Source organism: Grammomys surdaster, unplaced genomic scaffold (genome assembly GCF_004785775.1).
Source record: "Grammomys surdaster isolate TR1022 unplaced genomic scaffold, NIH_TR_1.0 126109, whole genome shotgun sequence".
Classification (NCBI taxonomy): domain Eukaryota; kingdom Metazoa; phylum Chordata; class Mammalia; order Rodentia; family Muridae; genus Grammomys; species Grammomys surdaster.
This window is the reverse complement of record NW_021620917.1, coordinates 6,129,450-6,142,340: the sequence shown is the minus strand read 5'-3', so window position 1 is coordinate 6,142,340 and position 12,891 is coordinate 6,129,450. Positions and strand designations below refer to the sequence as shown.

Sequence of the window (12,891 nt, the reverse complement as noted above, 5' to 3'; positions counted from 1 at the left end):
TCTTCCTGAGCTTCCTGAACAGCATTGACTGCAGGTGTGTGCCAAAGAGTAAAATAAATCTTTCTTTTTCTTTTTTTTAAGAATTATTTATTTTATTTATATGAGTACACTATCTTCAGACACACCAGAAGAGAAAATCAAATGGCATTACAGATGGTTGTGAGCCACCATGTGGTTGCTAGGAATTGAACTCAGGACCTCTGGAAGAGCAGTCAGTGCTCTTAACTGCTGAGCCATCTCTCCAGCCCCATAAAATAAATCTTAATGGTAACTTTTGTCCTGTAATTCAGATCTGCGGTGAGCTTGAGAAGGAATGGGCTGCTTTTCTGCATGTGTGTGCGCGCGCCTGTGTGTGTGTCTGTGTGTGTGTGTGTGTGTGTGCATGTGCCTGTGAGTGCAGTCATGTTTTCTGGGCTGTGGGGTGATTGGCTGGATCATCAGTAGACTACGGGGCTGGTGAGTTTGGGCCCATGTCAGATGGTTTAGGGTTCTGTGTCCTCACTTAGTGAGGACATATTAGCTTAGTATTGGGAAACAGGGAGAGTGGTAATCTGCACACAGCTTTGTGGTTAGTAGGCTTCTCTAGAGAATGTGATACCTACCAGAGCTCTGAAGATTCAAGAGACATCAGGTTTAACGGAGGGGAAGGCTCAGGATCCATTCAGGCCTGATGTCATCAGTTATTGCTTCCTCCCTGTCCTGCCCTAGACCTGGCTGCCTGGACTCAGCGTGTGTTCACACTGGTGCTCTGTGTATCATCACCTTTGTATCTCAGTTCATCAGACACTTTTTCATCCCACCATCCTCAGTTGCAGGTGTCCAGACCACTCCTGTGGACCTTCGAGCCTTTGACCGGAAGCTGGCCCTTGGCTCCTGGCTGTCTTTGTTCCTCTTGTAGATTTGTGCTCAGAGGAAGTTAGATTCTCCTTAGATGGTGGCATGGTTGTCCCACTGACTGTGAGAACTGGGCTGAACTGTGCAGACACCAGGATGTGCAGTGAGATGTGTGGCCTCCTCTGTCCTGGAGCTTTCCCATGGCTCCATGGGTGAGAGCATGCCAAGCTATTTGTCCCCATAGAAACACATACATAACCTCTGACATGTCCCTGCTCCCCACCTGTGGGAATCAAGTCTTGACTGTGTGAGACTTTGTTGTCCCATATAGCTGGTGTGAGTGGTATGACAGGGCCAAGTCTCTCTCTGCTGTGATATTACCCCTAGTGATCCCTTTGCCTTCTAGTCCTCATCAGGGCTTGCAGGCATTAGCCATGGATTTTGGCATTGCTTTGCATGTCTGGAGGTTGAGCCAGGCCAAAAATGCCCCATCCACTAGAGTGTTTAGACTAGAGAGAGCTTGCCAGATGTCTGTGGTGTCCTTGGGCTCAGGCTTGATCACGCCACACAGTGAATTTGCTGGAAGACTGGGCAGTGTAAGTCCTTCTGGGGAGTGAAGGGAGGAAGTTGGGTTTGGATGTTGAAAGGATAATGGATGAAGAGAAGCGGTGGGACACCTGTCCTGAAGAAGTTAAGAATGAGGGTTGTCTACTGATGCTGTCACTCAGCACAGAATGCTCAGGTCGCCTGCTCGGAATCCAGTATTACATTCCACCAGGGTGGGGCCCTATTGTGCTTGGGGGCGGGGAGCAGTGTGCTGAGGCCTTGGGGGCCAGCCAGGAGGTTGGAGCCAGTGAGTTGTCAGGTTCTGTGCCTTGACATTCTCCTCTGGGTCTGTTCAAGAGTCGCTAATACACAAAAGGGGTATGGAGCAGCTAAGCAGGTATCAGGAATTCTGTGGGTTCAGCAGTTGCTGTTCTCTGTAGAAGTTGTTCACTTGTCCCCTCACCTGCCAGGGGTGTGGCTGACAGGCCAAAGTGTTTTCTCACAGGTATGTCGTGGAGTTCTTAGACCTGCTGGGTGTGATGACAAGTGCCTTCTGTCCTAGCTGCTGAGGAGGCTGAGGCAGGAGGATTGATTGAGCCCTGAGTTAGAAGTCAGCCTTGAGCTGGGCAGTGGTGGCACTCGCCTTTAATCCCAGCACTTGGGAGGCAGAGGCAGGCAGATTTCTGAGTTCAAGGCCAGCCTGGTCTACAGAGTGAGTTCCAGGACAGCCCGGGCTATACAGAGAAACCCTGTCTCGGAAAAAACAAAAACAAAACAAAAAAGTCAGCCTTGAAGACGTTATGAGACTTCATTTCTAAAAGACCAAAAGAGAATCAGTGCTGCAGTAATCAGCAGTAGCAGCAGTGTATGACACACCATATTGCAGCCTAGGCTGACCTAGAATTCCCAATCCTCCTGCCTCTGTCTCCCAGATGTTGAGATGATTGATAGCCATGTGTCACCATAGAGATACCATACAGGTATGGTAGTTTTTATGAGTGTTTTCTTTTTAAGAGACTATTTGGGCTATTTTAAGGAAAATAGTGTTAGGACTGGAGTGATGGAAGGCTCAGTGGGTAAGAATACTTCCTGCCTTTCCAGAGGACCAGGTTCATTTCCCAACACCCACAACCATCTATAAGTACAGTTTCAGGGGATACTACACCCCATTCTGGCTTCGGTGAGAACCAGTCATGTACATGGTGCACATGTGTATATATAGGCAAAACACTCACTCATGCACATAAAAAATTTAAACCCTTAAAAGACAAAATAATATAATGAAAGTGCTTTCAGCCAGGAAGTGGCGGCACACGCCTTTTATCCCAGCACTCTGTGAGTTTGAGGCCAGCCTGGTCTACATAGGACAGCTAGGGCTACGTAAAGAGAAACTCTTGTCTTGAAAAAAAAAAAAAAAAAAGCAAAACTTTGGATGAGCTTATAAGTGCCATTTCTGTGCAACATGTTGTTGTCGTGCAGGATATTGTTAATTTCCACTTTACTTCTTCCTCTTCTATCAATTTGATTTTAAGTCTGTTTATTTGAAACAAGATTGCCCTTTATAGCTCAGCAGGCTTCAGATTCACAGTGTCCCCTTCTCTACCTGCTGAGCTCGGCAGTGAACCACCATGCCTGGCTTCCTCAGTTCTGTCTGTTTGTTTGGGTTTGGTTTTGTGTCACTCTTGTAAAGGGAGTGGTTGGAGAGTTACTTACTATGTAGATGAGGCGTGTGTGTCGGGGTTGCAGGTGTCAGCCACCACGGCACTTCTAGGGTTTTCAATGGGCCATGATTCACATTACAGTGAGGAATTGTGTTATCTTGGTTTTCAGTTCTGGGGTGAAACCCCGGGGCCTTGTGAACAGTAGGTGTGCAGGCGCAGCCCATCTTTATGAGGTCTCCAGTGCATTCCATGTGAACTGTGGCTGCCTAGGGGGGAAGATAGAAAAGTCTCCAACTCCTGGTTGTTTTTCCTTCCTTTCTGCTGTGTTTTCTTCTTTGGTTCTGACATACCCATGTAAACCTCAGCTTTGCAGCAAAGTATGGATGGCAGTGTTGCTCTCTGACCATAGGATAAAAGTTAGCCCTTTTACTTAATGCCACCCCTTATGCCAGAAGAAGAGAGCATGTGACACCTTCAAGAAATGGAAAGTCTCAGGCCCAGTGTGGTGGCACAGGCCTAAAGGACCCCCAGCACTTGGGAGGCAGAGGCAAGGGAACCTTGTGATTTGTGAGTTTGAGCCCATTCTGGTCTACATAGTGAGTTCCAGGACTATATAAGAGTCCTCAAAAACAAGCAAGAGAGGGAAAGATGGAAGGAAGAGAGAAAGGAAGGAAGAAAACTGTCTTAGTTTGTTGTGGTGGCTCACACCTTTAATTCTAGCACTTTGGAGGCAGAGACAGGCAGATACCCATTAAGGCCAGCTTGGTCTACAAAGTAAATTCTAGGACAGCAGAGCTACACAGAGAAACACTGTTTTGAAATACCACCTCTCCCACACCAAAAAAAGCCACATTTTAAAAAGCCTTTTGGAGTCACTTGTCAGTTTTTCTTAGAAAGTACCCAGTTTATATAAGCCTCCCAAGAGTTCTCGTTACGTTTTATTTTTAGTGAGGGTCCTGCTATGTAGACCATGCTGGCTTCAAACTCATGATATTCTTCTGCTTCAGTCTCTCTGGTGTTGGGATTATTATCACGCCTCGCTTGCTTGTTATCTTTTGGTTTTGAGGTGGGGGGCTAGCATATGATTGTGTGTGTGTGTGTGTGTGTGTGTGTGTGTGTGTGTGTGTACAAGTATGGTGATCAGAGGAAAATGTCAAGCGTTGTTCCTTGCCTTCCACCTTGTTTGAGACAGTGGGAATGTGTACCAGGCTGTCTCACCCGTACACTCCTGGGGATGCTTCTGTCTTAACCTCCCATCTCACCATGAGAACAGTAGGATTACAGATGAACTTCAGTGTCTGGCTTTACATGGGTTCTGGGATCCAGCCCTGGTGGACACGGACGAGCTTCTGTGGCCAGAGCTTTGCTTTTATGCACACATTTGGAGCTAACATGACAGAACCTTTGACCTGGGACTAAGAAAAACGATATCTTTTGTTACAGTCAAAATGGGACTGCCAGCTCTGTCTCTGAACTTCTGCTAACCCTCTAACATCTGGTCCTCTTCTGTCTCTTGCAGCATGGTCTGAAACAGTGAACATGGACTTTTCTCGGCTGCACACATACACCCCACCCCAGTGTGTGCCAGAGAACACTGGCTACACCTACGCACTGAGGTGAGTGAGTGTTGTGGTGGTGTGCAGTGCCACAGGCCTCAGAGCACACAGCTCTGTGTTGATTTGACAGTCATACTGCATTGAGCTCTATACAGCTCATAAATGATCATGGCGGCTGCCAGTGTCTCCTAGAGCTGTGGACTTCTGAGTCACCTCTTCCAGTGACTCAGGTGTTAGTCACTTTGAGTGACTCACTGTTCCAGGCTCCACCCTGTGGCCATGACTGGGAGCCAGCCTGTTAGTGTGGCCAGTGTTTCTCTCTGGCTTCAGTAGAGTTGAGCATCCACCAGAGACCCTGGCCTAGGGGCTGTCTTCGGAAGGCCAGCTTCCAGGAGCATGCTCCACACAGGATGTCTGGGTCCGTTGAGCCTCAGTAGCTGCTTGGTGCCCTGCTCCTTTCCAGTTTGCCTCCTCCTAGCTGCCCTGTGTGCTCAGGAGAGTCAGTTGTACGACTAGGTTAGGGTGTGCCTGGCAGGATGTGGGAGGCCGTGAGATGTATGCGCTGAGTCATTGTCCTGTGGCTTCCCCGTGAGGGTGAATCCTCAAGAAAACCTAAAGGAAGCATCTAAAGATGATACTGTGCGTGAGTGTGTGCGAGTGTGCGGCCATGTGTGCGAGTGTGCGGCTGTGTGTATGTGGGTATCTTTATTCTTACCTTCTTTACTCCTGCGAGGTCTCACTGAATTCAGAGCTCACCATGTTTGGATGTCTAGCTAGCTGTTTGTGCTGGAATCTCCACTTCCTGAGCACTGGGATTACGGGCAGGCGCAGTGGCTTTCTGATGGCACGTTGGAGAGCGCTTTTCTCCTGAACTGGCCCCAAGAAGATGCTGTTAGACAGCAGTGGTCAGCGGTGATGTGTGACCACTCTGCTTTCCGTTTCCATCCTCAGTCAAGTTTCACTCGCTGGGCTCAGTCTTAAGTTTTCAGACAGGTTGTCCCCACATAGCCACATAACCCAGGCTGGCCTCACTCAAACTCCCAATGATGATTTAGCCTGGAGCCTGGATTATGTCAGAAGTGAATGAGTGGGCAGCTCAGGTGACTTCCCTGAGCCTGTCTGGGAACATAGAAACAGTTATTGTTGGTGATTGACTTTTAGCCTTTATGACCTATTTTAAGTATAGTACTAAAGAATCCCTGTGGCCAGGGAGACCTGAGCTTGACTGCAGTGAGGGTTGCAGCATTTGGTCAATTAGGCTTGTGGGGCCTGTGGTGGTAACCTGTCGGGTATGTAGACTGGAGTCCACTGAGGATGTTGATCCATAGAGATGTGCTTAAAGTACATAGGACTGAGTAGGTCAGACCTGTCTAGGGATGCTAAGGTGGGTGGGTGGTCAGTGAGAGCCATTGGTAATATTCCCAACCTTAGTTGATTCTTTGGAGTGGGTAGGATTGACGGGCAAGAGAGATATATGGCTGTGGTCCAAGCCAGTTAACAGTGGGTAGCAACTGGGCCCCTAAAGTAAGTGAGCATGCCATAGGCCATGACAGCAGGGGCCAGGCGTGAGAGCAGGGTTGGGACAGGGAGCTGGATTGGCAGAGATGCTGGGAAGACCCAGCAGGAGATGGTCTGCCTGGGCACAGCTATGGCACAGGGTTCTGTGGGTACAGCTTCAGGCTTCTGGTCCCCAGCCAGATGCTGAGGGTAGCAGGAGGCAGAGCAGCTGCGCCCTGCTTTCCTCCAGTAACACCTGCTAACCCATTCCAGAGCTGCTTCAGCAACTTTCATATCTTAGCTCTCAGCCATCTCAGTGACTATCTACACACTCTGTGCTCTAATTAAAAGGCCTTTCTCTAGCTCTCTTGTTCTCTTGCTCTCTTGCCTCTAGCTTCTCTCTGTCCCCTGGCCTCTCCCCCCTTCCCTTCCCCCTCTCTCCACATGGTCATGGCCGGCCTCCACTTCTCTCCTCTCTCTCTCCTCTTTCTCCGACATCTTCTCCCATTTCTCTCCCCACCTTTGCCCTCTGCCCTGAATAAACCCCTTCCCCTTTGGGGAAAAAAAAAGGCCTTTCTCTTAGAAAACACCATGCGTCGTAAGATTTTGGAGCTCTGTTTTGCAGCAGCTCCATTTTTCAATGACATGGGCTCTCTCTTGCCTACACTGGTTTATGAATACTAGTCGGAATATCAGTTTTGATGGGATGTGGTGACATAGGCCTTTACCCTAAACACCCAAGAGGCACGGGCGGGGGGAGCTCTGCTTGAGGCCAATCTGGCCTGTAGAGAGCTCCAGGGTAATTCAGACCCTAGCTCCAAATAAACACAGACAGACAGACAGTCAGACAGACAGACAGACAGATTCCCAGATTATTCTTGTGTTTATACTGAGTTTTTTTCAAAAGAAGATCGTTACCCTGTGTTTAGATAGCTTATTTATTTTTCCCTTTCCTTCCTTCTTTCTCTCTCTCTCTCTCTCTCTCTCTTTCTTTCTTTCTTTCTTTCTTTCTTTCTTTCTTTCTTTCCTTTGTCTACCAATATTTCCTGTAAAGTGGTGTTTGAGCATCTCTGTTTTCTTATTTGTGTGTGAATGCAGATAGGGAGAGGTAGGTGTGTGTGTGTGTGTGTGTGTGTGTTGAGGCCAGATAGCAACCACGGGAGTCATCTACATTGTGTTTTGAGACAGGATTCTAACCTGACACTCATTGATTGAGGTAGGCTGGTTGGCAGAGATCTGCCTGGTGCTAGGGTTGCAATCATAAGCTACTCGTACTTATTTTTTTTGTGGGTGCTGGGGGTTGACCTCAAGTCCTGCTGCTTGTATTCCAAGCACTTTACTAATTGATTTATCTCTGCAGCTGCTGATTTTATTTTTTGAGAGAGAATCTCACGAGCCTGGTTCTGAAGTTTAGTTATGTATCATTGTACTGGCCCCTCTTCACTGGCATGGCTCCATGCCCCGTGGTGTGATGGAGTCTGTGTCATTGTCTAGAGAAGATTTGAGGCTCCTCTTGGAGAATTGAGGCGGCTTGTGTTGTTCTTTGACCCACCTGTTGTCAACCCAGTCAGCTGCTCACAAGGGTCACAACAGCTGTTGATGGCCTTTGCCTCCCTCAGAGAGGAAACCTCTCCCAGAAGCCCACTGGCCTTGAACTGCACGCTCTGTAGACAGTCACTACTTTTTTCCTCTGGGAGGGACATGAGATGGCTGTAGTGAGCCAGCCTCAGTGTGCCTGGGAGTCAGGTGGCTGCAGCAGGCCAAATATATAGAAAGGCAGGAGTGCTGGGACTGAGCTCGTGAGTCAGCTGCTTGAAGCCAGGGCCCTCAGGGCGGAGCTGTGCTGGTGGAGTGGGGCATGATGTGGCCAAGTATGCATGCTACTTTTCACGTCTCGGCCCTGATGAGTCTGGATGCTGTGGCAGACCTAGACCTACAAGAGAACCTGAGTGAGTAAGAAGGAAGGCTCCCAGGAGGCTAGGAGGGACTCAGTATAGGGCACAGGACGTGGTTGTAGGATGCTCGTCACTACGGCAGGAAGGAAGGGTGTGTGTCAGGTTTCCCTCTTTGAGGAACTCTGTGTGTGTGTGTGTGTCTGTGTCTGTGTCTGTGTCTCTGTGTGTGTCTGTGTGTGTATCTGTGACTGCAGCTGCCACTCAGTAGAGCAGAGATAGGTTAGAGACTTGCCTGGGCTACAAAGGCTTAGTGGGTTAAATAACATGTCACCACAAAGCCCAATGAACTGACTCCTATCCCTGGGAAACAAATGATGGGAGGAGAGAATTGTCATTTAAAAGCTGTCCTCTGACCTGTACATACAAACCATGTGTCTCTCCTCCCCTCCCCCTCCCCCTCCCTCTCTCTCTCTCTGGAAAAAATTAATCTTTTTTCTAGGAGAGTGGGTCTATAGAGATCCAAGCTGTTACTTTTCTCAGGATGGTCTTTGTGATTGATCACGAGGACCTGTAACTTCATCTACCACTTTGTCTCCCTGTGCTGGATGGAACCTGTAAACACAGCTACTAAAAATGCTTCAGGATTTGGGGGTTTATGCTGCCTGGAGTGGGGTGCAGGGTCCCTCTTGCATCTGGCTCTGGGCGTCCTTATCTGTGGGAACCATGCTTATGGGTAATGGGTTATAGCCTGGACAGCCTAGGTAGCTGGTGACACACTAAACTACAGTCCCTACAGAACTGTGGATTCAGCAGATAAACAGTAGAGACCTGGGAACTGTCAAGTCCAGTTCTTCATTTGGAGGTCAGTAGAGTAGTTGGTCCCCTTTTTCTTCCCTTTCCTTTTGTATCTGTCCCAGACACTTCTGCCCTATCCAGATTGTGAATTATTTATTGCCCAGCACATAGAGAAAGTGTGAGAACCATGTAGATATTTCCTGAGCTTACGTGCTGTGTAGAGACTTAATGTGAGTTTCTTTTTAGCACAGTGTCAACCTCTCATCAGTGACAAAAATATGGGACAGAAGCCTTTAAAATGAAGGTATAATTTGACTCACAGTTTTGCAAGTCTCAGGCCGTGGTCTTCGGCTCTATTGATTCTGGACTGTGGGATGTGGGTTGCTTACCTCACTGATGCCACAACAGGGAACATGGAAATAACTGGAGTCTCAGTGACTACTTCTAGTCAGGCCCTACCTATTGTTTCCAGAATGTTCCAAATCAGTGCCTGTAGCTGTAGATGAAACATTTATCCCGTTACCTATGGCATCATTTTGTATCCAGACTGTAGTAAGCAGTGTGAGTGGGGCAGTTTGTGTTTTCTCTTAGCTTCCCATGTGGAAGACCTTGCTTCTCTTGCTAGGTGGTTTGGTCCTTTGCATATAGAATAGCCTGTGCTCTTCCTACCACATTACAGGGTCAAACACTCCCAGAGCTGTGAGGGTCCCTTACCCTGCAGCTAGAATCTGAGGGTGAATATGTGTTGAGGAATGGGAAGCAGAGATGGTGCTTACCTTAGTCACTGTTGTGTTGCTGTGAAGAGACACAACGACCAAAGCTACACTTGTAAACAAAAGCATTTAATCAGAGACTTGCTTACAGTTTCAGGGGATTAGTCCATTCTCGTGCCAGGAAGCATGGCAGCATGTAGGCGTACGTGACACTGGAGTAGTTGAGAGTTCTATATCCTACCTATTCTGCAGACAGTGGATAGAGGTGCACTGGGCCTGGTGTGGACTTTCGAAAACCTAAAGCCCACCTTCAGTGACACTCCTTCCAGCAAGGCCACACCTACTCCAACAAAGCTATCCCTCATCCTTCTCAAATAGTTCCACTCCCTGGTGACTAAGCGTTGTAGTATGAGTCTGTGGAAGCCATTCTTAGTCAAACTATCACAGTGCTGGTCTATATCTGCAAGATTAATTCTGATGTAAAATGTAATCTTTTTTTTTTTTTTTTTTTTCGAGACAGGGTTTCTCTGTGTAGCCCTGGCTGTCCTGGAACTCACTCTGTAGACCAGGCTGGCCTCGAACTCAGAAATCCGCCTGCCTCTGCCTCCCAAGTGCTGGGATTAAAGGTGTGCGCCACCACCGAATGGCCGTAAAATGTAATCTTTGTTAAACTAAAGCCATGATTATATACAGTGCTCTGCTAGAAGGAAGTTGTCTGATTTTAGGGTTCATTGAAACTAGCTAGCATTCTCATTGAATTCATGCTGTCAGCTCCTATCTCATTCTGACTCTGCCTTTAGCTAGTACACCAGAGTGTCCTAAAGGCCATGCCTGCTGAAGCCACTTGTACCGCCTTCTGAGTGGTCTGACTAGTGGTGCTTACCAGGCTGGATTGGTGATCCATTTGTGAGGTCTTACATCACCCCAGACCCTTGAGGCTACAGAGCCCTTGTGTTAGGTTACCCATAAAGCAGTGTTCCCCAAGGGGTCTGCTGTTCTCCTGCCTACTTTGTTTCCCTCTTATGTTCTCGAGGTGCTAGCTGACAGCATTCTCTGACTCTTCCCCTCTTCTCCCTAGCTGCCTCCTGCTTCTCTGTTGTCACCCTTATCATTGCAACGTCTTCTCCAGAGGTACTGGGTTCCTTGTGTCATGATGAAAATGGGTGCTGTTCATGGTGTTAGCATAGTCTTTTTTAAAAAAAACATTTGTTTATTTATTTTATGTGTATGAGTACACTGTCGCTCTCTTAGACACACCAGAAGAGGGCACTGGATCTCATTACAGATGGTTGTGAGCCACCATGTGGTTGCTGGGAATTGAACTCAGGATCTCTGGAAAAGCAGTCAGTGTTCTTAACTGCTGAGCCATCTCTCCAGCCCCCGAGGTTAGCATAGTCTTAACCCAAGGGTACCAGAGTGGGCAGCCAGCTGGCTTCTGACCTAAACAAACTTGTACCACTACTTGGGGCCCTGTGGCAGTGTGCACCAGAGTGATGATGCATCACTCTATCCCCTGCACTGAGCTGACAGCTGAGGGAGGCATCGAAAGTGACAGGCTCTTCCGTGGCTCTGGGGGCTTTTATTGTAATCTAGCTTCAGCTTATGAAATGTGTGTCCTGGGACTTTCCATTTTCTTCTCAAGAACATACTGCTGAATTCACTTTTAGTCTCTTCAGTGTCACTGTCTTGTTAGTTGCCCCGTCAGGCCTGGTGTCTGCTTATAACGGTGCTCTGATTGTATCATGATACACTGACACCATTCTTCCCTGGAGCTAGGGATTCCGACAGTCTTGGCCTGCCCCAAACAGCTGTTCTCAGCCAGAGTCCCAGGCCCACCCGGCTGAGCTCTGCAGGTGAAGGAGGTTGGCAAAGGCATATGCACAGCTGCTTGCCTGACTGATAGCTGCCCTTGCAGTGCAATAAAGTTATCCCTCAGGAGTCCTGCCACTACTTGCCTGGCCACCAGTGTTTCCTCCAGCCATGTATTTTTCCAGTTCTAGTTATTCTTCGGATGCTCTGGATTTTGAGACTGAGCACAGGTTGGAACCTGTATTTGACTCTCCAAGGATGTCCCGCCGCAGTTTGCGCCTGGTCACAACAACAGCTACGTACAGCAGTGGGGACAGCCAGGCTGTTGACACACACATCAGCACCAGCAGGGCCACCCCCGCCAAGGGGAGAGAAACCAGGTGAGCATTATGTGGCTTGTCGTCACAGCTGTCATTCCCTCCCCCCAATACCCCCCGCCCCGGATTTTCACATTGTCAAGTCAAGCTCTTCCCCTGGGATTGTTTGTGCACACATGTGCAGATCTGCCATCTGAACGGCCTCAGATTGATTCTGGAATGCTCGGGGTCCACCTGCAGGGTGGAGCTGGTGGTGTTGGGGAGATGGCAGTGCAGATGCAATTCTCATGGTCGTAGCCACAGACCGCCTCATCCTGGCATGAGCCGAGCTTCAGTGGCTTACCAAGTGTAGAGTGGAGTCTTGCTGGGTCCGTGCTGCTGATGGGTCATAGCCAACTCAAGCCTGTCTGTGACATGTGTGAGCTGGGTACTATGCACGTACAGTTGGGTGGCCAGTACATGTTGTCTCTATTCCTTTCACACCTCGTCTTCACTGTAGCTGATGGCAAAAGTTCCCACCGTCTGTACCTTCTGAGACTGAATAGAAGTGGCACTCCTTAGTTCATTTTGCTCATATGAAAATCACATTACCTTAGAGATTGCTGGCACTTTGTTCACACTACTTGGGGCCCTCTGGTAGTGTGCCCCAGCCTGAGACCTACAGGCTGTAAGGTAAAATGTCAGGCTGTTGAGGTGTAGTAGCTGACTCCCAAGCACAGCTTACTGTCAGGCCACCCAGAGGTGTGGAGGTGCCCTGAAGCTACAGTCCCTCCGACAAGAGACCAGGACAGTGCCTAGGGTATATATTAGTACTGCCTTCATCACACCAGTTTCCTGGAGGAGGTGGCTTGGGTCCCTTTGGCCTATGTGTACCCACTCAGATCACTTGATGTGTGATACTTACAAACATTTGGATTTTTTTTTTTGGGGGGGGGGGCAGTTTCGAGACAGGGTTTCTCTGTGTAGCCCGGGCTGTCCTGGAACTCACTCTGTAGACCAGGCTGGCCTCGAACTCAGAAATCCACCTGCCTCTGCCTCCCAAGTGCTGGGATTAAAGGTGTGCGCCACCACCACCCGGCTTAACATTTGGATTTTTGTTTGTTTGTTTGTTTTGAGACAGTCTTACATAGTCTGCCTACCTCTGTCTCCTGATGGCTGGGGCTAAAGACAGATGCCACTACATCTAGCTATCATTTGCTTTTGGGCTGCTGTGTTGTGTGATAGGAATAAAGGCAGAAGAAGTTCTTTTTTTTTTTTTTTTTTTTTGG

General features: G+C 48.5%; 1 protein-coding gene across 9 annotated transcripts in view; it reads left to right on the top strand.

The window, feature by feature from the left end:
* Sun1 (Sad1 and UNC84 domain containing 1) overlaps positions 1-12,891 on the top strand; it is a 48,145-nt gene that overhangs the window by 10,428 nt on the left and 24,826 nt on the right. For 8 of the 9 annotated variants that reach the window (XM_028756130.1, XM_028756134.1, XM_028756128.1 and 5 more), the window contains exons 2-3: positions 4,561-4,657; positions 11,492-11,686. In XM_028756130.1, the coding sequence (XP_028611963.1) occupies positions 4,581-4,657; positions 11,492-11,686 (272 nt within the window). In that variant the 5' untranslated portion in view covers positions 4,561-4,580. The remainder of the gene's footprint in view (positions 1-4,560; positions 4,658-11,491; positions 11,687-12,891) is intronic. The other variant, XM_028756135.1, reaches the window with a different exon arrangement.